The sequence below is a fragment of the Capricornis sumatraensis genome, chromosome 13 (genome assembly GCF_032405125.1).
Source record: "Capricornis sumatraensis isolate serow.1 chromosome 13, serow.2, whole genome shotgun sequence".
In the NCBI taxonomy this organism is placed as follows: Eukaryota; Metazoa; Chordata; class Mammalia; order Artiodactyla; family Bovidae; genus Capricornis; species Capricornis sumatraensis.
The window spans coordinates 27176447-27200762 of NC_091081.1; the positions used below are offsets into that span (position 1 = coordinate 27176447).

Here is a 24316-nt window from a genome sequence, read left to right on the forward strand (position 1 = left end):
CCATCTTCAAACTTCTCTAGTTCCAAACTCTAGCATTCTTATTCTACTTACACTTTTCCTACTCTGATGACCTGGGATACAGCCCAGATGATTTCCTTTCAGCTTCAGTTATGAAGCTACTATCAACAACAAATCGTTTAAAACTGTTCTCCCAGAACTTAAAGATCTTATCTTTATAACATCTCCCATAACCTTAAAAAAATCATTAAATATTAATTCCTTCAATTAATTACAAAAACTTTATATAGAGTCTAGTATTTGGTCATGTATACTATTTAAAAAAATACATTGACAGAAAACTTTCTGAATGTCACTAGACAATGAATTAAGCAAACCTTTATTGAAGCTTAAATTGTGGGTACAGAAATACATTTCAAGTGATTTAAGTCCAACACCATGAAGAGAGAAATTATGGCACCAAAATTTTCCCTCCTCTACCATACATACTAGGATTAATTTAGATTACTAGTCAATCTATTTTTCATTTTTTTCTAGGCTTTGTTCCATACAAAATTTGTGCAGGTCTTCAACATGAAATAGAAATCTTTTAAATCTATTAGGGGGAGGAAAATCAGACCTCAAGCCAATAAATGTCATCAAATCTACTGGGACACTGTTCAAGAACAAAATCCACTTTGAGCATTGGTCCTCATAATAGCACCAAAACATTAGGTACTGTGCGTAATTACAGAAAATCAGAATGATCCATTGATTGAAAGCTTCTTCAATGAAGCTTTGAATCAACAATGTGCTTAAAATAAAAGTCAAGTGTTCCAACCACTTGATTTCAAACCAAGCAGATTTTATGTTCAGAAACACTAAAAAAAAAGTGTTTCCTTCATAAATACGGAAGGAACAAAAGCATCACTGCATCAATCCAGAATCAAAAATTGTTTGAGGACAAGAAGAAATACAAAATTGAGTCAACTTTGCTCTTTTATCAACTGCTTAAATGTCCATGTTAGCAAATACAGCTAAAAGATGCCAACGCTTTTATGCCTGTATTTTTAGGTCATTTCCCATCAATGATTTAGGAATTTTGTGTGTAACGTTTTGTGGATAGCATTCTGCTGCACTGAGTATGTCTGAATAACCTTAACAGTTCTCATTCATCACCTGATCCTATTCCATGGTGAAAGGACAAACAAGCAAGAGGAACCAAGTCGGAACACTTTTACATGTATCATAAAGTCACAGATCTTTTAAGTCACAAGATGGAAAAGACATTCAATCTGCTTTGAACCAAAGTTCATGGCATATCAATAGAAATTAGTGGAAATGGCTACAAAAGTAAGTTAAGGTGAATCATCTGACCTGACTTGATCTGTTGAAACCAATACCTTTATCTTCAATCTCCTCGTTAATAAATTGTGATAAAAAATTCTTTTGTACTACTTAGCAAGTTAATAAAGACATGGTACTTATTAGAAGCTCATTTCATTTAATGGGGGACACCAAATGGCACAGTTTCCATACAGTTCTGCCAATATTCCCTAGTACCAATCTATGCCTTCTTTGCTAATCAACAATAGTTTATTCCAAAAGAGCTCATGGCAATGAAAAATGTCAAACTCCATTGACCTTAAAAGAAAATTAAGCCTAGGGTCTACCCCCGCCTACCCCCTCTGGGGTACAGATTAGTATAAAACCCACAGTGTAACAGTGTATTGCTTTATTGAGGGGGTGTGGTTGGGAGGGGAGACACCATGGTAACGCAAGGAATCAAAGTGATACAAGCACAGGAAGCGGTGTTAAAGTATAAATACACAGAATGGACAGTTTCCTTAGAGGACTTGACTCGTGGAAGAAAAACTTTAATTGCTGTTGCAAAAACATCTGTATGAAGTAGAAATCGGTTTCAATAACATTAGTAGAGAATATATTCTAGAAAGTGGAGGTAACTGGATGTAAAATCCTGGCAGCAATTAATAGAACAGTCCCAGATGGCTAGGCTGAGGCCAACACCTAATGAGGACGAAAGCCTTGTCTGTGGGGAATTTTGGATGACACCTGGAGAAATATTACACTGTGCGTAAACCAAATTGAATTGTTTTCACAAGTGTTGTAAAGTTTCATATAGTAAAAGGTTTTTTCTACATGCACTTCAATTTCACAGCAAGAGTGGCATAGGATACCTAAACACAGAAGAGAGCATTCATGCAAGATATCTAATTCCTTGATATAATAATGCATACAATTCAAAATGATTACACTATCATTACATCTAGGGCTTTCTGCAACTACAAGGTGGTGGTTATGGAAAGCATGGCCCTTGGTATCAATATCTAAAAAGCAGCCACCACCTTCTATGTGTGTTCTCTTTTTGCGTTTTTTCTTCATGTTTCTTAATCAACTCTGCTGTTGTTGCTGCTTCTTAGCAAAACTGGTAAAAACAAAATTGTAATCATTGAACAAAGCACTCTGGCAATCAAGACGTTTAAAACCTTCAATCTTCTGGGGCGAGGAAAGCACTGTGCGACATTTAGAACTCTGGGGAAAAAAATGAAATTAACCATTAGCATTTCCAATCTGCAGTAGTATTTTCAAACAAAGCAGTCATGCAGTAAGTATTTAAGACTGCTATTTTAGTCAGACTGTGGCACTGGGGGCTTCCCTGGTGGCTCAGAGTGATAAAGAATCTGCCTGCCAGTGCAGGAGACACAGGTTTGATCCCTGATCCAGGAAGATCCCACATGCTACCGAGCCAAGTAAGCCCATGTGCCACAACTGGGCCCTTGTGCCCTAGAGCTGGTGATCCACAAAAAGAGAAGCCATCATTAATGGGAAGCCCACGCCTGCAACGAAGAGTAGCCCCTGCTCCCTACAACTAGAGAAAAGCCTGTGTAGCGACGAAAACCCGGCACAACCAGAAATAAATAAATAAAATGTAAAAACCAAAACAACAAAACCAACCCCATGGAACTGAAATATTTTAGCTGACTTCCTAGGGGCTGGATGCAGGGGGACACTTTATGTCTTCTGGCACCACCATCCCCAAGGTCTGTCAACACGGAAAACAGATAGGATAAGAGGAGCCCATGAACTGGGCTAGATATAAAACAAGGACCAGAAGTCTGATGACAGGCATAAGGCTTCTCATCTACCAAACACCTCAATTAGTAGTATCTCTGGCTGATTATATGGCATCTCAGAATACATTTTATGACATGCCTCACTATCCTTATTTCCTGTCAGATTTTATTGCCGATGAAAAAATGTATTACCTGATTTACAAACAGGGTGGTCACAAATTTTCCTGGCTTGAAGACTTCCACAACTTTCCTGATCAGGTCATCATAGGAGGTCTGACTTAAGTTTGTTTCAAAGCTAACATAAGAAAATTCTGGTTCTGGAGTGATGTGAATAGTCCAGTAAGTTCCCTTAAGAGAAACAGCTTTGTGTTAATAATGGAAAGGGCACACTTAAAGGTTTAAATTATTAAGCAAGATATTCTTACTTACATCCGATTTCATCCCATTCATTGAATACCCACAAGGATTGAACATTGTGGCATCAATGACAGAACCTGGTATCAGGTCACGAATTCCACTCTCCTGGGAAAGAAAGCCAGAGACTGATTTAAAAGCAAATCTGGAAAAGAAACAGAGAATGAGCCAAAATATTTAGCTGCCAAGCAGGGTACAGAACCATTATTGAAAATGCTTACACGAGTGACATCCTTTGCAGTAACACCATCTTTCATGTAGAACTGGTCCATGACTGCTGGGTCAAGCTCACTCATCAGAATTTCCAGGGTTTGATCTGGCTGATTGATTACCCTACTCTCTGGGAAATCCAAAGTATACAAGTACCTATATAAAAGTACAAAATAGTTTCTAAAAGTGACAACTGCAAGTTTAAAAAGAAATCTTATATAAAACAAAACCTCCATCAGATTGGGTTCAACATACCAACAGTCAGAATTCATACGTCCCATACAATATGCTGCTCCATCTGTTGAGGCAGGAGAACATAAAATAAATTTAACAGATCCATCTGACAGCAAGTAGGCAGGCTCCCCCTCCCCCTTTAAGAAAACACTTTATTGGCCGTCATTTAGAGATGCTCTTCAGCTAATAAGCCAGTCTGAATGGTGCTGAGAAAACTACGGTTTACTCTCCCCTAAGACTCCATCAGGAGATGGAGTTTGGTCGCCTATTTACCTACTCTCTCCAGGAAATGAAGTTATGCAGTTCGTCCTCCTTTCCATGGTGTTTCAAAGCCTCATTCAACAGAGTAAGTTAACAGCTGGTTGAAATTTAAAATAAATTATATGCGGCACCCTGATATAGCCTAGTATAGAAGATGAGATAACAACAGGTAGGATGGAAATCTTTTAAAGATTTTCTTTTTTAAAATCACCCTTGTGAATGACTCTGCGCCAAGTTACTAAAATCATCTTAGGTTTTTAGCCTCTTCTAGGATATAAGGGTGTAAGATTAGGTAACCTTTACTTCCCTGTCCTTGAAGTGCAAAGAGCAAGGTTTATAAATAAAAGCTTATAGAAATGGATAGAAGTAAATCTTGCCAATTTAGTTGAAGTGACACTACTAACTCACTTCAGTTGACCATTCTTAAGCCAGCTCAACTCCTGTACAGCATGGTAGACAGTTTCTTAACATGGACCAGTATCTTAGCATGGGTTTATGAAGTCATGGGGCATTTTTCTGGATGAAGGGATCACAGCCTTCATACCCACTGACACAGACAGAAATGACAGCAACTGGCTAGAAGATGAGTTCTCCATCTGGCAGGTGATCAGTTACTTGATTTTTTTCTCCCATCATTTCAACAGTTACACAACAATACTCAAAAATTTGTAGTCAGCTAAATTGATACATTTAACTATATAAAGTGCTATGTTTGATACACAGGCATACACACACAACACACATATCTAACATCCAGAAGCAGGACTCAATTCTACTTAAACTTACTTGGGAAAATTGCATTAAGGAACTCTATTTCTTCCTGGAAATTCCGGTGTGGGTACCCTTGGTGAGAAGGCTTCATGAAATTCTTACGAGAATAAAAGAAGCTCTAAAAAGACAGACAGGTAACTTCACACACAGAATTCTATCACCTTTCCTAAACCAATATACTATTTTCTACATATACATATCAAAGCCAAAACTATCTCCACAAATATTCTTTCCCAATGACACTTAACATATACTGTCGTTCTTCATGTGTGCGAATGTTCAGTCGTTCAGTCGTGCCCAACTCTTTGCGGCCCCGTGGACTATAGCGCACTTTGCTGGCCGACATAGGAAAATGAAGGCCGCCGTGTCAAAGAGCAAGGTTTCATACCAATACCCAGGAGTCAGTGTTATATAGAGACACAGAGTCCTAACCACTGGACCACCAGGGGATTCCCTAGAGCAGGAGTGTCTGAGCTTTAAAACAGGCATGTAATAAAGATTTTGTGGGAGAATATGTATTGCATATATTTACTTTCAAAAGAGTGATCCAAAAATTAACATATTGCTCAATTTAGATCATCTTATAGGGATCAACAAAAACAGTTTTAGGTCCCAATGACAGCTGTCCTTTGCCCTAGGACAAACTGAGTAAATTATTTACTAATATTTACAAATTAAGTTAAATATTAAAATTCAACATCTTATCACAACAATTAAAACCCAAGTATAAAGTCTGATAGCATTCAAGAATTAACTGACTATTGCTCTTTAATACAATCAGTTCTTTATTATGAAGTCTAGATGATTTTTCTTGCTTTCCCATCTTTTCTTATTTTCTCCACCATTCATAGTAATAATGTTAAAGAATTAACTACTGAAAGTATCTGGTTCTCTTTTCTTTCATTTTGAGTTTTATCCCAATTCCTTCTCTGGTTCCTCCACATTTTCTGCTGTCCATGAGTAACAGGCATTCTTTTTCTCCATGGTGTGAGTGTCCTTAGTCATTACAATTGAACAAGTATACAAACTTATTTACCAGGCACATCACCGAACTCTAACGTTTATACCCGACCAAAAGGATAAATGTTTTTTTGACTACTTACTTGAATTGAGTCAAACCCACTGTAATCCCTAGCAAGTTTCAACAGGGGAACCAGTGCTTTCAGCAAGAGGGTGGTACCACATGTCTTCAAAATGAAACGTCTCTTGGAGACAAACATGCTACTCTCACTGCAGTTTAAAAGAAAGTCATAATATTATAACAATGTTTATGTACTACTGAGATGCTTAACCTATTATTATTGGACTATCATTTAAAGTGTAAATTTTTGGCTCATAATTTTAAACATTAAGTTCTCAAGGAAGCAAATAATTCTTCCTCTTCTATTACATGAAAGATCCCATGGAAACATAAACTAGGTATAAAGCATATTAGCTCATTACACAAACCCTCTTTTACAGGTCAATTTTCCTCCACACCTAACCTAACCCAGGACACTTATTAAATTCATTCTTTACTTCGTCTTGAACTGCCTGCTCTCACGTGTATGTCTGTAACCATCTCATTACTTTTCACTGGATAACAAGTTCCATGAGGAAAGGAATGTTTGCTTTTACTATTATATCCCTAGGGCCTGGCACCTAATAGGCATTTGATAAACAACTGTATATGTCAAATATAGACTTAGTAAAAGCAGGCACCATGTTCAATACAATAACCTCAAAGCCCAACATTCTATCTCTGTACCTAAAAAAGAACTGCATGGCTTTCCTCTCTTAAATAACAGCAATCCTATTTCTATGGTAAAGCTAATTTTCACTCTGCTTCAAGCTTTGATAGAGAAGCACAAACTAAAAATAAAAGAAGTGAGGGCAAGGGAACAATGCCATTCAATCCTCTTTTGCAGAAACTTCCTGCTAACCTCCAGGGTAATAAAGATGGCAGCCACCTTGAAGAGCTATTAGGTAGGACTTCAAACACCTTATTGCCTAGGGACACCTGAAGTAAACATTTTATTTTACACCATATTTTTTTTAAAAAGATAAAAACTATTATAGAACCAGTATACAGAGAACAATTAACTCTTCCATATGAAGTATGATTCACACTGAAATCGGTTAACCAATACTATTTCAGAGGGCTTACCTGAGTACATAAGCTTCCTGCTTGTCAGTTTTTGTCACACTTATGATTGAACATTGCACATCCTTCAAAAGTATGTCCCACTCGGATCTATTATTTAACCAAAAAGAGGATGATTAATTTATGACAGAACTTGCCTACTTTCATAAAATTACAAAAGTCTCACCATGATTTAAAATCATGCTTTGTATTTTTTGTCTCATTCTTGCTCCACCTTCTCTTATGAATGTTACGTTAATGAAGTGACTTTTGGAAGCAAGTGAAGTTGGACGCTTGTTGCCAGGAAGGTCCACCTTGTGATTAGAAGGTTGGAACCTCTTATCCCGCCCCTGACCTATGTATGGATGGGGAGAGGGGCTGGAGATTAAGTTCAATCACTATGCTGCATGCCTGCTAAGCCGTCCAACTCTTTGCAACCCCATGGACTGTAGCCTCCAGGATCCTCTGTCCACTGAATTCTCCAGGCAAGAATACTGGAGTGGATTGCTGTGCCCTCCTCCAGGGGATTTTCCTTCTTTTATGAATACCAACATTTAATTGTTTCAAAATAATCTATATTGACATATACACCAAGTAAGATGGATGCATTTTGCTACAGCATGTTAAGAAGCAAACCAAAATCCAGGAAGTTATACTACGTATTTGCAATTTATTATGAAAAAGACAAATGAGACCCAAATAAGACGTTTCTCCAAAGAAGACATACAGATGGCCAACAAGCACATGCCCAGCGTCACTCATTAAGAGGAATGCAAATCAAAACTACAGTGAAGCATCACATCTCACCCATCAGAAGGGCCATCATTTGCTGGAGGGACGTGAAGAAAAAGGAACTAACTCTTCCTGCACCGTTGGTGGAAATATAAAGCAATAGAGCCACTATGGAGAACAGTATGGAGGTTCTTTAAAAAACTAAAAATAGAACTACCATATGAACCATGAACTTCCAGATGTTCAAGCTGGATTTAGGAAATGCAGAGGAACAGAGATCAAATTGCCAACATCCGCTGGATCATGGAAAAAGCAAGAGAGTTCCAGAAAAACATCTACTCTGCTTTATTGACTACACCAAAGCCTTTGATTGTGTGCATCACAACAAACTGGAAAACTCTGAAAGAGTTGGGAATACCAGACCACTTAACCTGCCTCCTGAAAAATCTGTATACAGGTCAAGAAGCAACAGTTGGAACTGGACATGGAACAACAGACTGGTTACAAATTAGGAAAAGAGTACGTCAAGGCTGCATTTTGTCACCCTGCTTATTTAACCTATATGCAGAGTACATCATGAAAGATGCCAGGCTGGATGAAGTACAAGCTGGAACCAAGATTGCTGGGAGAAATATCAATAACCTCAGATATGCAGATGACATCACCCTTATGGCAGAAAGTGAAGAACTAAAGAGCCTCTTGAAGAAAATGAAAGAGGACAGTGAAAAAGTTGGCTTAAAACTCAACATTCAGAAAACTAAGATCATGGCATCTGGTCCCATCACTTCATGGCAAATCAATGGGGAAACAATGGGAACAGTGAAAGACTATTTTGAGGGGCTCCAGTATCACTGCAGATGGTGACTGCGGTCATGAAATTAAAAGACACTTGCTCCTTGGAAGAAAAGTTATGACCAACCTAGACAGCATATTAAAAAGCAGAGACATGACTCTGCCAACAAAGGTCTATCTTTGGTTTTTCCAGTAGTCATGTATGGATGTGAGAGTTGGACTATAAAGCTGAGCTCCGAAGAATTGATACTTTTGAACTGTGGTGTTGGAGAAGACTGTTGTGAGTCCCTTGGACTGCAAGGAGATCAAACCAGTCCATCCTAAAGGAAATCAGTCCTGAAGATTCACTGGAGGGACTGATGCTGAAGCTCCAATACTTTGGCCACCTGATGTGAAGAACTGACTCATTTGAAAAGACCCTGATGCTGGGAAAGATTGAAGGCAGGAGAAAAAAGGGATGACAGAGGGTGAGATGGTTGGATGGCATCACTGACACAATGGACATGAGCTTGAGTATCTCTGGGAGTTGGTGATGGTCAGGGAGGCCTGGCGTGCTGCAGTCCATAGGGTAGCAAAGAGTTGCTACCAACTGAGCAACTGAACTGAACTGATGAACCAGTAGTCTCACTCCTGAGCATATATATATACATATATATCTGGAGAAAAATATGGCTCCAAAGAATATATACACCCCAGCGTTCACTGCAGCACTGTTTACAATAGCCAAGACATGAAAACAACCTACATGTTCACTGACAGAGGAATGGAAAAAGATGTGGTACAGGTATGCAATGGAATTACTCAGCCATGAAAAAGAACGTAATAATGCCATTTGTATCAACATCCATGGACCTAGAATTGTCAAGTAAGTCAGCCAGAGAAGAAATATCTAATGACATGCCTCATATGTGCAATCTAAAAAGAAATGGTACAGATGAACTTATTTACAAAACAAACAGATTGGCAGATTTAGAGGAAGACTTTATGGTTACTAGGCGGTAAGAATAGGGAAAAGGGATAGCTAGGGTGTTTGGGATCAGCATGTACACACTACTGTATTTAAAACATATAACCAACAAGGTCCTGCTGTGTAGCACAGGGAACTCTGCTCAGTGTTATGTGGCAACCTGGATGGGAGAGAAATTCAATGGATACATGTATATGTATGGCTGACTTCCTCTGCTGTCTACCTGCAACTATCACAACATTATTAATCAACTATACCTCAATATAAAATATAAAGTTTAAAGAAAGAAAAAAACTAAATTGCTACATGATCCTTTTACTGTTTTTTAAAATGTCACCTTAATAGTTCAGGATGAGTTATTAAAAATATTCATTTAACAGAATTATTCTGTTAAAGCACCAGATATATACATATATTCCACGTGAAGTGTTATTTTTATCTACATAAGTGAAGCTTACTCATTTCACTGCTAATATCTTACCTGTTTATAGAACCTACCCATAAACTTAAACATAGATTATTTTTTCAAATATTTTTTCTATAACATACTTTTCTGTCAATCTGACACAAAATGCTAAAATTTTTGACCAGGATTTGTTCATTTTCAGTGTCCATCTGAAATTTTTTCTCAACATTGTTCAAACTGGGCCATTCCTACTGATCTATCTTCAAGTTCACTCACTCTTTGTCATTTCTACTCTATAAGCCCATCCAGTAAACTTTTTATTCCAGTAGTTATTTTTTAGTTCCATCTTCTGCTTCTCTGCTAAGATTTGTGTTATTACTTCTTATAGCATGGTTATGATAACTGCTTTTAAATCCTGACCTGCACCACCTTGAGGTTGAAGTCTACTAGACTGTCTCCCTTTGAGGCAATTTCCTCATTGCTTGTGATTGCATCCTAGACATCACATTATATGATTTTAAATCTTCACACCCTATGGAGCATGCTGATTAAAAAAAAAAACTATGTTAGCAGACAGTTGAAATGGTTAAGTTCAGTCTTCTTGTTCTCATCCAACTTCTGTGTGTTAGGTTACTGTCTCCATAATCTCCATGACAGCTCCTAGCTCAACAGTGGGGGCGGGGTCGGGGTGTGTGTGTGTGTGAAGATGGCCTGCTTCTTGGCCCTCTGGCTAGAAAGCCCAGGCTTTAGTTTCCCGGCTCTGCAGCAGTCTACTATAGGACTGCCTGAGCTACAGCAGGAAGGAACAGGAAAAAAAAAAAGCAAAGCAATACAAAAACAACAAAGGAAAATCCCCACTCTCTGTAACCCAAAGGGGCCCCCTCCCATTCCTTGTCCACATTCCAGAAAGAGACCTCTCTAAGAGCTCAGTTTGTGTGCAATTCCAGGTTTCTGGCAGCTTTTGAGACCACCCCAGGAGATACCAAGAGAAAAAAGAAACAAACTCATGGACAATTCAGTGATGTTTTGAGTTTTGGCTTCCTTCTGCAATCCACCTAACATTTACTTTCCAGAGTGCTCAGCTGCTGCATGCATTCTGTCCAGGGTTTCTAGATGCATTTAGTGAGAGTAGAGTGTGCTTACTCCACCTTGATGGAAACAGGAATCCTCCTGCACTCATTCTATCACTGTTAATAAGTTGTGCAACCATACTCTTCCTCACCTAAAAGAAACCATTAAGTAGTCAGTAGTTTTCAAAGTCATGGTATGAAAGGAACTGCTTTAAAACATTTTAAGCCAAACACAATTGAACAGTCTATCAACCAAGTGATTATAAAAACAATTTAGAGAACTGATGGCTCAAAAATACAGGGCAGGAAAAATGTGAGATTTAGAATTGAAGAAATCAATACAATGCTATCCATGAGCATAAAGAGGAGAGAGAAAACAGTTGGGAATTTCAGCAAATTATTAAAGTCACATTTTGGTAGAAAAATAAGCCCCTTATTTTTTCCTTAAATAAAGCTTTTTTGGATCCTAGCCACACCCAGATCATGATAAATATCTCAAATACTATGCTCTTTACAAATGATAGTACATGGACTGAATGATCTTAGTCACTCTGCCAGAAAAGTAGAACATAAACGGCACGCCATCTTTTATTTATCTTTAATCAGTCAGTTGATTATTGGTTGTGCGGAATCCTGGTTGCTGCACGTGGCTCCTCCTGCTGCAGAGCGTGGGCTCCAGGTGCCCGGCGCGCAGGCTCTGAACACAGGCTTCAGTAGTTGTGGCTCAGGCGCTTCTCTGCTCTGAGGCATGTGGATCAAACCCGTGTCCCCTCCATTGGCAGGCAGATTCTTATCCACTGTACCACCAGGTAAGTCCCATATTTTATATTAACAGTTTTTAGTCTGTGGTTTAATAAAAATAGAACAAATTGAAGTGTTTACATGGGAAAAGATACAATTACGATAAGAGACTTCTATGTCATCTGACTGAGTAAGACTAGGAATGGCTAACTGGCCACTTTTTTTTTCCCTATGTGGACCATTTTTAAAGCCTTTATTACAATGTTGCTTCTGGTTTATGTTTTGGTTTTTTGGCCCCAAGGTATATGGGATCTTAGCCCCCTGACCAGGGAATCAAACCAGCACCCCCTGCATTGGAAGGCCAAGTCCCAGCTACTGGACTACCAGGGACATCCCCTACCCTTCTGGGGGCCGGGGGCGGGGAGGTGGCAAGCAGGATAGATTGTGGATTGGGAAAAGACAGTCTCCTGGGCAACTGGTGTTGGGAAAACTGGATCTGCACACAGAAGAATGAAACGGAATCCTTACCTTACACTGCATAACTCAAAATGGATTTAAACACCTCAATTAAGACACAAAACTATAAAACTTTTAGAAGAAAACATGGGGGTAAACTTTATGAGACTGGATTTGGCAAAGCTTTCTTGGATGTTACACAAAAAGCACAGGCAACAAAAGCAAAAATAGGCAAATAGAACTGCATCAGACTTAACGTTTGTGTATCAAAGGAAAGCACTCAACAGAGTGAAAAGACAACGTGCAGAACTGGAAAAGCACCTGCAAACCTTACATCTTCTAAGAGTAGTATCCGGAATAAAAAAGGAACTCCAACAAGAAAAACAAATAACCTAATTTAACAGTGAGCAAAAGGTCTTAAATAGACAATTCCCCTCCCCCCAAAAGATAAACAAAAGGCCAATAAGCACATAAAAAGATGCTCAATGCCACTAATCATAAGACAATGCGAATCACAATCACCATACCATCTCGGGCTCACTAGGATGTCAGATACTGAAAAGGAAAAATGAAAGAACAAGTGTTGGCAAATGAAGAGAAATTTTAACACTTGTGCACCACTGGTGAATGGATGGATGAAGCACAAGCTGGAATCCAGAAATATCAAGAACCTCAATATGCAGATGACACCACATTTATGGCAGAAAGTGAAGAACAACTAAAGAGCCTCTTGATGAAAGTGAAAGAGGAGAGTGAAAAAGTTGGCTTAAAACTCAACATTCAGAAAACTAAGATCATGGCATCTGGTTCCATCACTTTGTGGCACATCAATGGGGAAACAATGGAAACAGTGAAAGACTATTTTGGGGGGCTCCAAAATCACTTCAGATGGTGACCGCAGCCATGAAATTAAAAGACGCTTGCTTCCTGGAAGAAAAGTTATGACCAACCTAGACAACATATTAAAAAGCAGAGACATGACTTTGCCAACAAAGGTCTGTCTAGTCAAAGAATATGGTTTTTCCAGTAGTCATGTATGGATGAGAGCTGGACTATAATTGATGCTTTTGAACTGTGGTGTTGGAGAAGACTCTTGGAGAGTCCCTTGGACTGCAAGGAGATCAAACCAGTCCATCCTAAAGGAAATCAGTCCTGAATATTCATTGGAAGGACTGATGCTGAAGCTCCAATACTTTGGCCACCTGATGCAAAGAACTGACTCATTTGAAAAGACCCTGATGCTGGGAAAGATTGAAGGCAGGAGGAGAAGGGGATAACAGAGGATGAGATGGTTGAATGGCATCACCAACTCAATGGACATGAGTATGAGCAAACTCCGGGAGTTGGCGATGAACAGGGGGGCCTGGCGACTGCAGTGCGTGGGGTTGCAAAGAGTCAGACACAACTGAGTGACTGAACAGAACTACTGGTGAAAATGTAAAATGGTACAGCCGTTATGGAAAAATTATGAACGTTCCTCAAAAAAATGTAAAAACAGAGCTACCACATGATCCAACAATTCTACTTCTGGGTGTGTGTGCGTGTATATATAATTCAAGACAGGATCTGGAAGAGACATTTGCACATCTATGTTCATTGTTACAACTGTCAAGAGTAGGAAGCAACCCAAATGTCCATCAATGGATTAATGGATAAAGACAATGTGGTGTATGCAAAAAATGGCTTATGTGGCCTTAAAGGAAAGTTTATCACATGCTTCAATGTGAATGAACCTAAGAATTTCATGCTAAGTGAATCACACCAGTCAGAAAAGGATGAATACCACCACAAAAGGATATAGGTTTCCACTTATATATGGCACTCATCTCATACATTCATATGAAGTATCTAAAGTAGCCAAATCATAAGGAAAGGTGACTGATAAAGGCTAAAGGAAGAGAGGGGAAATTAACCTGTAATGGGTAGTTTCAGTTTTGCAAAATGAAAAGTTCTACAGATCTCTTGCACAACACTGTGAATATATTTAATACTGAATGTTCACTTAAAATGGTTAAACTTAATGTTAGACTTTTACTTTTTAATAATTATTTATTTTTGGCTGTGCTGGGTCTTCACTGCTGTGTACAGGCTTTCTTTAGTTGTGGTAAGCAGGGGGCTTCTCACTGTGGTGACGTGTCTTGTTGCGGGGCACAGGCTCTACGGTGAGTGGGCTTCAGTAGTTGCGGTACATGGGCTCAGCTGCCCTGTGGCATGCGGGATCTTCCCAGGCCAGGGATTGAACCGGTGTCCTTTGCATTGCAAGGCGAATTCTTAAACACTGGACCAACAGGGAAGCCAATGTTAGACTTTTAAGAGAAGTAAATTATAGAGGGAACAGAATGCTGCTGGCAGATGCAAAAAACCCTTTAGAACAGTTTTGCTTTTATCCCTTGGATTCTACCCTCAGATATAGTGGGTCAGAAACTGCAGCTGGTGCCTGGAAACCTGCATTTATTTAAAAGGCCTCCGTGTGATTAGGTTCCTCTAACAGATTTCCTCCTTTAAGCAAAAATCTCTGCTTTCAGGGTTATCAAGTAATTTACCCCGAAAGTTACCCAACTGAACTATTTGAACTTTCCTGAAGTGTGACCTTAGTCAACAGCCTAACTCATCTGTTTCAGACACTCTACTTATCACCTTGCATTCAGACCTCAACACCACAGCCAAGGTGGTAGCAGTCTAAGAGCAGTCTACGTCAAACCCATCCTAAAACATGAGATTACTCTTCAGCAAAGTCTAGGCTGACCAGAATTTAATTCAGATATCCAGAGAAATAAGCTTTCATCTTCTGTTCAAAGCAATTAACCCAGAATGCACTGTTAATTATAATCAGAGTAACTTAAGTTCTCCACCTCAAACTTTCACCGAAAAATTAAATTAGCATCATTACTGCTACATTGATTTATTACTTTCAATGTGTACCTCTCAAAAAAAGGTGGCTTAAAGATAGCAGTTCAAGTTTTTTGAAACTGCTGTGAGGAATGTATTGAGAGGCTTAATTCAATAGGAAGCCCCTCTACTCCAAAATATTTACCCTAAAAGGTTTTTTGGCAAGGGGTTGTAAATTCCTCCAGTGTAAATTACTGATACTGCAATATGGTGCAATGATGTAGTCAAGTAAGGCATGAGTTCTGGGAAAATTAATGCTGAGGTGTAATTTACTATTTTTGCAACTGCTGCCAGTCCTTTGCTAAAGATTTTATCATATAAAATTTGAGTAAAGGAAAGAAAGAATAGCAGAAAATGCCAGTAGTCCTAAATGTCTTCTCCAATATTAACATTACAGATTCTAGTTTTCATATTTTAACATAGCTAAAACACCTCTGCTGTTGCTGCTAAGTCGCTTCAGTCGTGTCCGACTCTGTGCAACCCCGTAGACAGTAGCCCACCAGGCTCCGCAGTCCCTGTGATTCTCCAGGCAAGAACACTGGAGTGGGTTGCCATTTCCTTCTCCAATCCATGAAAGTGAAAAGTCAAAGTGAAGTCGATCTAGCCTTCCGCAGTTAATAAACATTTACTCTTTACTTCCATTCATTTCAATTTCCCATGTGAACCCATTTCCTTACTAACAGTCCAGGTCTGTGATGAATTCTAAAGCAAAAAGGAAAGTCAATCTGAGAGCCCTGAAAGATCAAACTATCGTTCCTCACCAATATTTCTTATTTTCTAACAGACTTCCTCCCCATAGCTGCCATTTCTTTTAAAAAGGTTTTTGTCTGGTCCAGCATTTTAGTCCAGCAACTCTTAAATTATAGAAACAGACATAAAGGTCTATTTCTATTCAACATCATTTGAAATCCAAAAATTCTAGTAGAGAAACTCGCACGTTAAACCTAATATACTACTCCCTCTTTTTATATTTCAACCTTAATTACTTCATGAAGCAGTCAATTTTAGAAAACATCACCTGTCTTATTCATTTGGATATCTGGACTATTGCTTTTCTGCAACATATTGTTAATCAGTATTATTTAATCCAAGCCATGCCAGAAAAGATAAACAAAAGATTCTCAGTATTATGTACTTCACTCAGATTACACTGAAGGGAAATTCTACTAAATGGCCTACAGGACAGTGGGAAATGTTAACAGAAAGTGGGTTCCAGCTTGGAGTAAAAGCTTGGAAAGATGGACCAATTTTGCTTCAAGTGCGTTCTATTCCTTCATACCATATTAAAAAAAATCAATCCAGATGGGCTGCAGATTTAAAGATGAAAAGTAAAACAAAGCTTACAGGGAAAAAAGAATATCTTCATTACCTCCAGATGAGCAAAGATCATTTTAAACAGGACAGAAAAACCATGAACCATTAGTGAAAACACTGATAAATGGGACATTAAAATTATGAACTATTTTCTAAACTGTCATTAATAAAACAGAAAAGGAAACCAGAGGATAGAAAATGTTTACAATGTACATATTGGAGAGATAATTCATCTAGAATATATTAAAGAACTCCTGCAAACTAAAAAATCATCCCTAAAGAAAAAGAAGTGGACTTGAACAAGCATTTCACAAAAGACAGCCAAATGGTGGATAAAGATATAAAAGGATGTTCAACTCCATTAGTCTGAAGGGAAATACACAGACCACTATACACCCACAAAACAGCTAAAATTAAAAAGACAACACAAGTGTTAAATGAAGATACTGAGCAACGGCAGCCTTATGCTGAATATATGCACCCTGTGCTGTGCTTAGTCTCAACCGTGTCTGACTCTCTGGACCCCGGGGACTGTAGCCCGCCAGGCTCTGTCCATGGGGATTCTCTAGGCAGGAATACTCGAGTGGGCTGCCATCCCTCCTCCAGGGGATCTTCCCAACCCAGGGGTCAAACTCAGGTCTCCGCATTGCAGGCAGATTATTTTCCGTCTGAGCCACCAGGGAAGTCCAAGAATACTGGGACCGGCAGCATATCCCTCCTCCAGGGGAACTTCTCAACCCAGGAGCTTTACCAACCAGAGAAGTACTGTATGCGCCCTCTGACTTAGCAGTTCCATTCCTAGGTGTGTGTGTACCTAACAGGAGAGCATACATGTTGTTTACAAAAAGACATTTATGCTAGTGTTCATAGCAATGTATTTGTGTTAGCAAACTGGAAATTATTGATGTAAATAGTAGATTTGATAAATTGTAGTATATTAACACAAAAATACTATACAACATTGAGAACGAACTAAAAAAAACCCCCAAACATAATGCTGACCAAAGGAGGCATATAATGCATAACAAATGATTCCATGTTATTAAAAAAACTAGGGAAAAACATGGTGTGTTAAACTCAGGATAGTGGTGTTCCCTCAGGTGGACAGCGGAATAGGTTATAATTGGAAGGAGGCACAGAGGGAGTGGTGGCTAGTTACATTACTTAGATATGAAGGCTGGTTACATGATGGGATCAGTTTGTCAAAATCTGAGATGTACTTATGACTTTCGTAACTTTTATGACTGTGGCCTGCCAGGCTCCTCTGTCCATGGGGATTCTCTATGCTAGAACACTGGAGTGGGCTGTCATTCCCTCCTCCAAGGGATCTTCCAGTCCCAGAAATCGAACCCTGGTCTCCCGAATTCCAGGTGGATTACCATCTGAGCTTTGGCAGATTAGCATCACCCCTAGAAGTTCCGTCATGCCTCTCTGTAATCCACCATTCTCCCTTAACTCTCCTCCTTTGCCTATCATGTATGTATTTTCTGGTTTTATAGACATGAAATCTTACAGTATAGGACTTCTCGTGGGGCTTGTTATTGTTTGTTCTCCAGCACAATTATTTGTTGTGTGTGTCAATAACAGTTCATCGCTCTTTTTTTTAACTAGCAAAATCCCATGGGCGGAGGAGCCTGGTAGGCTGCAGTCCATGGGGTCCCTAAGAGTTGGGTACACTGAGCGACTTCACTTTCACTTTTCACTTTCATACATTGGAGAAGGCAACAGCAACCCACTCCAGTACTCTTGCCTGGAGAATCCCAGGGATGGAGGAGCCTGGTGGGCTGCCGTCTATGGGGGTCACACAGAGTCGGACACGACTGAAGCGACTTAGCAGCAGCAGCAGTATTCTATAGGATGAATACAGAGACTTTTTTTCAGTTCTGGAGCTATTGCAAAATAAAGCTGCTAAGAACGTATTCATGTAAAAGTCTTTGTATGGAGATATTTCCTGTTCACTTGGGCAAACACATGAGTGGACTAGACTGGCTAGATCATATGAGAGATGTATTAACTTATTAGGGCTTCCCAGGGGGCTCCAGTGGTAAAGAACCTGCCTGCCAATGCAGGTGACATAAGAGATGTGGGTTCAACTTCTGGGTTGGAAAGATCCCCTGGAGTAGGAAATGGCAACCCACTCCAATATTCTTGCCTGGAGAATCCCATCGACAGAGTAGCTTGGCGGGCTAATATAGTCATAGGGTCACAAAGAGTCGGACACAACTGAAGCAATTTAGCAGGCACGGTAACTTATTAAGAAACTGCCAAACCATTTTCCCAAGTGGATACACTGTTTTCCATTCCCATCTTCAGTTCATGAAAATCCTGATTCCTTCACAGGTCTAGTCAGGGTCTGGTATCAAAATTATATAAACCCCAAAAGGAACTATGATACGTGTTCCCTCTCTATTAACTAATTAGAATGTAATACTAAGAAAGTAATGTATGAAAAAGGTTGGAATTATTTCTTTCTTGAGTGTTAGAACACTCCAGTATAACCATCTGGGCCTAGATTTTTCTTTATGGGTGATTAAGTCAATTCATGCAGTGGTTATAGGACTATTAGGATTTCTATTTCTTCTTGCATCGATATGGGAAGGTACTTTCCTAGGAATTTTCCTGTAATATCCTGGCTTTTAAATGTCTTTAGCATTGGTAGTGACGCCCTCTTAGGACATCTTAACGCCTTCCATGCCCTTAGGTTTTATGTTTTATAAACAGTATAGTTAATTTAAAGATTCTGTCCTTAAGGTAAAGAATCGAAGATGAAGATTTTAATACTTACAGAGTGGTTACTATGTCTCACACAGTTTTAAGTACTGTATATGTATTAACCCAGTTAACCCTCACAATTACCCCACGAAGAGGTACCATTATTTTCTCCACTTTGGAGAGGCAAAAATATCAAACAGCTAGCTATTAGATGATGTTTGAACTCAAATCTAGACATGCCATAGGCAATGCACTAACCATTTCATTATGCATTACTCTTCTAGATGACTGATAACTCTTTGGGATTTAATGAATTCCAAGTATCTACAAAACATGATAATCACAGATTCAACAAAATCAACATTCTTCTTTGCCATCCCTTTAAGATCCACGCTGAAGCAGTAAAACAATTTCAGTTGATGAAAGTACAAAAGTCCTTCTCAAACATTTAAAAGAAAGCAAGCTGCCTATTTATGAGTCTTTATCCTTCTCCTTCATTCGGAGAACTAATTCTTAACCAAAAAAGCCTAAGCTTAAATTCAGGCGTTTTTGCCTAAGAACTCCGGGAGGAAACACTCCCTTCCCCTTATCAAGAACGCGTGCTTACTAATAAAGCTTCAGCTCGTTTAACGAGCCGGAGCAGAAAATTTTGTTATTCATTTTACGACTTGTTCTTGCACATTAGTTCTTCCTGACAGTATTTCCTAGATAATCCTATTACAATCGTCTTACCAAAGGCATCACCAACACGAGGGAGCTTTTCCATCTGTGAAATGGAGGAAATACTAAGCTTCCCCATATTTATAAGTAACTGCTTGCTAGAGTAGGGGCCATGTTATGACCTCGTAAGTGTCGCACAAAGCTTGAAAAATGAAACCGGTCACATTTTAGCTAACACGAGGTTTTCCTACGGGAGATTCCTTCAAGTGAGACCGCCTTAAAAGTCCCAGCAGCACGTGTCCGCCTAGATTCCCTTCTCCAGTTGCTTTTTGTCAGGAAAAGCGGCGAGTGCAGCCAACATTCCTGAAACGCCCATTGGCCCACACCCCGGGGCAGGCTGCGGGTCCGGCCCAGCAGCTCTTTGGTCGCTGCGTTTCAATGAAGCGGCCGCGCCGGCTCCTCCGCCTCAAGGCACACTAGCGGCACTTATGCACCCAGGAGCCTAGAATGACGAGAGACGTCTAGTGATCCGAGAGCCCGGGAGGGGAAGCTGGGCCCGCCACCATCGGGGTCGCCCGCGTCCTCATCTACGCTGGGATCGAGACTACAAGCCCTCTCCTTTTCTGCGCGATCGCCCAGCTCTCTCGCATGACTGCCCGGGGTGGGAGGCTGGAGCCCCAGATTCCTTTGCAGGATTAGGAATTAAAGGTATTATGTCCGAGCTCCGACCCGCCTCTAGCCCGTAAACGCAGGCTATAGCCTCATTCCACTCTGGACTCCGCCGACTCGGTAACAGGTTACACAGCCCAAGGTCAAGAGACTCGGGCGCCAGCCTCGGTGGGCTCTCCGGCCGTCTTCCCGGGAAGCCCCGAAAGGGCTCTGGTGCAGAGCACATTAGGGCGGCGGTGCGGCCCAGCCACTGCGGCACAGCTGCTCCCGCCCAATCCCAGCCGCCCGGGCGCCACATGCTGCCAGCGCCGACCGCGGGCGGGAGGCCTGTTAGTCAGCCCCTCAGCCCTGGCCGGGCCGGCCCCCGCCCCCCCAGCCGCCACACACCCCTTCCCGCCGCACGCGAGAGGACGAATCGCGCTCCCGCTCCGCTCCGCTCCGCTCCCTCCCTCCTCTACTCCCGAGGCGGACACGCCCGAATTAGCGCCTGACTAAGCCCGCCGAGCCACACCTGCCGGGAGGGAACCCGCGCGGCCCCCATCTCCGGACACCCCACCCGGGGTCCCCGACCACCAAATCCGGCCGACGGGGAGTAAAAGTCGGGAGATGAGGGCCGCTAAACCACCCGGAACGGCGCTGCCCGCCGCCCCGCACGCCGCGCCGGGGACGTTACCTGAGCACGCGGCTGCGCCGGCCTCCTCCCCTCCCCCCGGGCAGCGCCCGGCCCGGCAACAGTGGCGGGAGAAGCTGGATAGGGCCCCGCGTGGACCTTTGGCTGCTCACCCCCAGCACCGGGGCCCTTTCCACGACTGCGAAAACGACCTTCCGCACGCGGACCTGCCCCCACCTGAAGACTATGGGAACCCAACCCACGGCCCCCAGCCTCAGGCTGGTGCCTCCCAGGCGGCGACAGTCCCCCAGACTCGACTGTGGGCAAGAGCCCCGAGCACCCACCTTGGGATGGTGCGAAGATCCCCAGATCCTTGGTTTGCGTCGGGCTGCTGCCTGGAGAACCAAACCTCCAGCAGTTTCTCGGTCCCTTCGAAAAAATGTGCAGCTTCCATCACCGTGAGACTAGCGAACAACCAACAACCACAGAAAATCAACTAAATTAAATCTCTTCTCCCGCCGCCGCCGCCGCCGCTGCGGATTGTTCCAGCTGTGTTACTAAAGTTCAGGTTCCTTTTTTTTTTTTTTTGCTATAATTTTATATTAACTTTTTTAAAAAAAAGGATTAATAAAATTTTCCCGGCTTTGTGTGTGTGGGTGAGCGAAAGTTGAACGTGAGTCTGTTGGAAATAGAGGCAGATACAGCTCAGTCTCTTGTAGTCCGCTGTTTCCCCGTTAGAAAGAGTAGAGCGAGCGCTAGCTAATGTCGCCGGCCATACTGTGGGAGCGAGGGCACTGCGTGAGCAGGGAATTTATATACCCCGGCTAAACCCAAAAGAACAGGAAGTGACGCAACGTCCCGCCCTTGCAGCTGATTGCTCCAGCATTCTGTCAATCACCGGCCGCCCAGTTGCGGCTGGCTGGCCGCCCGCCCGCTAGCAGCGCGGGGAGCGCTAGCCGCGTTGCGGTTCAGGGTTCGGGGTGGCCGCTGGCGGGAGACGGCGATCTGTTGTCCGACTGGGGACTAAGAGCCTGGGGTCGAATGCGGAGTGGGTGGGAGAGCGGGGACGTAGTGAGGGAAGGCTGTGTAGCGCTGTGTAAAGCAACTGGTTATAGCGGGGAACAAGGGTGGGTCCTCTCGAGAGTTGGCGGGGTTCGGCGGGGGCTGTGGCCACTGCTGGGATGGCGTGGTCGTTTCGATCCCGTGCACTTCGCCGATATTGCTGAGGTACTCGGCCATTCTCTTAAGTGTGCTTCCCCAAGGCGAACGAAGCCAGGCAGTAAAACTCAACATTAGTCCGTGACGCACATGTTGCCAAAGGGTCGGATTAGAAGGCGCTTTAATTCTGATCACGCTTTAGCTGCTGTGCGGATGAACGCAGTTCTCGGCCGATTTACACAATAGCCAGAAGCGTTGTCTCCCTATTCAAAAAGGGAAAAGCAACGTGGCGCCCAGCCTTGAAGGGCTCCGGCTCTTACCTACCTCCCACCATGTGGCTCGCCAAGCCTCGGAGTTGGCCGAGCTCAGTAGCTGCCGTGAAGCACTGGCAACAACGTGCTCAATTAGGTCAACTGGTGGGAATTTATTCTGCAAAACTGTTTCTAGAACGTGCTTTATTAAATAGAATCTGAAATTGGGGCGTCGATGGGTAGGGGAAAGAGGGGATTATATGAAATCATCCCTGTGAAACTCTTGAATATTGTGAAGCTAATGTCGCTATAGGATTTTTTTTTTTTTAGCACTATGGAATTTAAAGAATGGTTCAACAAAAAATGGTAAAAATTAAATATCTGAAATTGCGTGGAAATTAAGGATTCAGAGTGATGATTAGTCGTGATTTAGAGTCATGAATCTAATATCAGTGATCAAGTAAAATGAAAAAGTTATCAAGTAGTAGTCAAACAGTTTGACCCCAGGTGGCAAAATTGTGGTAACAAAGTTGTGACTTTTACTTAGAAATATGGGAGAAAAAAACCCAACCTGACATAAAAATCAGCACTGTCACGAGACAAAGGACTTATCATCTTTAGAGAAAGACTTGTTCAACTACAAGTGAAATAAGACAATGTTGTAAGCATGAAAAACTTAATGAAGATGTAGTTTGAGTGTGTACTCTAAATTCCCTGCTGGGTAGTTAGTACTTGTCTTACAAGAACATGAATTTGTTCACATTTCTATGTCAAATCTGTTGAAAGAAACTTTGGTGCAGAAGGTAGATACCTACAGCTACTCTTGCCATGTTTTTAAAAGCATCCAACTCAGACTGGGGATTGGGACAAAAGATAATGACTTGCCCATTTTATTATAATAATAATTCAAAGAATGTGGTGGTTATACTTGGAATAAAGATAAAAGAGGTATTTATGTGTTTTACAAGCTATTCATTTATTTGATGGTTGCTTATTGAAATGAAGACTTAGTCTACTAAACCACCTCAAACACTAATTGTGGTATAAACATAATTTGGCTTGTAATTGCTTATAATTAGTTGCTTTTCCATTACTATTATGCTTTTTCCCAATGTAATTTTAAGTGAATATAAAAGTGCCAAGAATCTTGGCAAGGTAAGGCCTTGTTTGATACAGAATAATTTAAATGCTGTCTACCAACTGAATTGATCTTTTGTAAAATATCTTTCTTAAGCATCATTACTATCATGAAGCTCAGAGTCTCTTCTACTAATTACCAAGTTAGTCAGCTAGTCTATTTCACTGAATTTAATATGTCCAAAACACATCTGTCATTCTTTTATCATCAGCCCTGTTTCTATCATTTTAGATCTTTCCCACTTCACCACTTTAAAAACAAAAAATTCTTAACATTTTTTGCTTTGCACATGAAGGATTGCCTAAAGAACTTAAAGTGAGTCCCATCCCCCAGACCTTCCTAAGGCACCTCAAATTGTGCTCCTTACCCCTCATTCTCTTTAGTAATCCTTCCTATTGAAATCTTCCTGAAATTTAAAAAAATCCTTACTTGACCCCACTTCTGCCTTCAGCTAACTCCCAATTTTTCTGCCCTCCTTCGCAGCAAAACTCTCTAAAAGACATGTCTATACTTTCCGTCTCTACCCTCATCTCTTCTTCAAACCCTTGAAACATATTTCTCAAAGCCCACATCTTGTCAAAGCCAGTGGTTCAAATAATGGTGTCCGTCCTCATTTAACTCGTTCAGTAGCGATACAACTAACTATACCCTCCTTCTTGAAACAATTCTCTAGACTTTTGTGACACCTCTCTTCTTTGGTTTTCCTT

At 41.2% G+C, this 24316-nt stretch overlaps 1 protein-coding gene across 4 annotated transcripts; it reads right to left on the reverse strand.

Moving 5' to 3' along the window:
- Positions 1-292: 292 nt before the first annotated feature.
- AMD1 (adenosylmethionine decarboxylase 1) lies at positions 293-21821 on the reverse strand. 4 transcript variants are annotated; one of them, XM_068984838.1, is made up of 9 exons: positions 21407-21821; positions 7069-7155; positions 6026-6152; positions 4938-5040; positions 3912-3954; positions 3668-3812; positions 3462-3554; positions 3225-3380; positions 294-2490 (listed from the first exon to the last, which is right to left on the reverse strand). In XM_068984838.1, exons 1-9 carry the CDS (start codon positions 21514-21516, stop codon positions 2350-2352), a joined length of 1005 nt encoding a protein of 334 aa, XP_068840939.1. In that variant the 5' UTR covers positions 21517-21821; the 3' UTR covers positions 294-2349. The 4 variants fall into 4 exon arrangements, with proteins under 4 accessions (XP_068840938.1, XP_068840941.1, XP_068840939.1 ...); XM_068984837.1 differs by having other exon boundaries at positions 293-2490; positions 3668-3954; XM_068984840.1 differs by lacking the exon at positions 21407-21821 and adding an exon at positions 11085-11149 and having other exon boundaries at positions 293-2490; positions 3668-3954.
- Positions 21822-24316: the final 2495 nt, after the last annotated feature.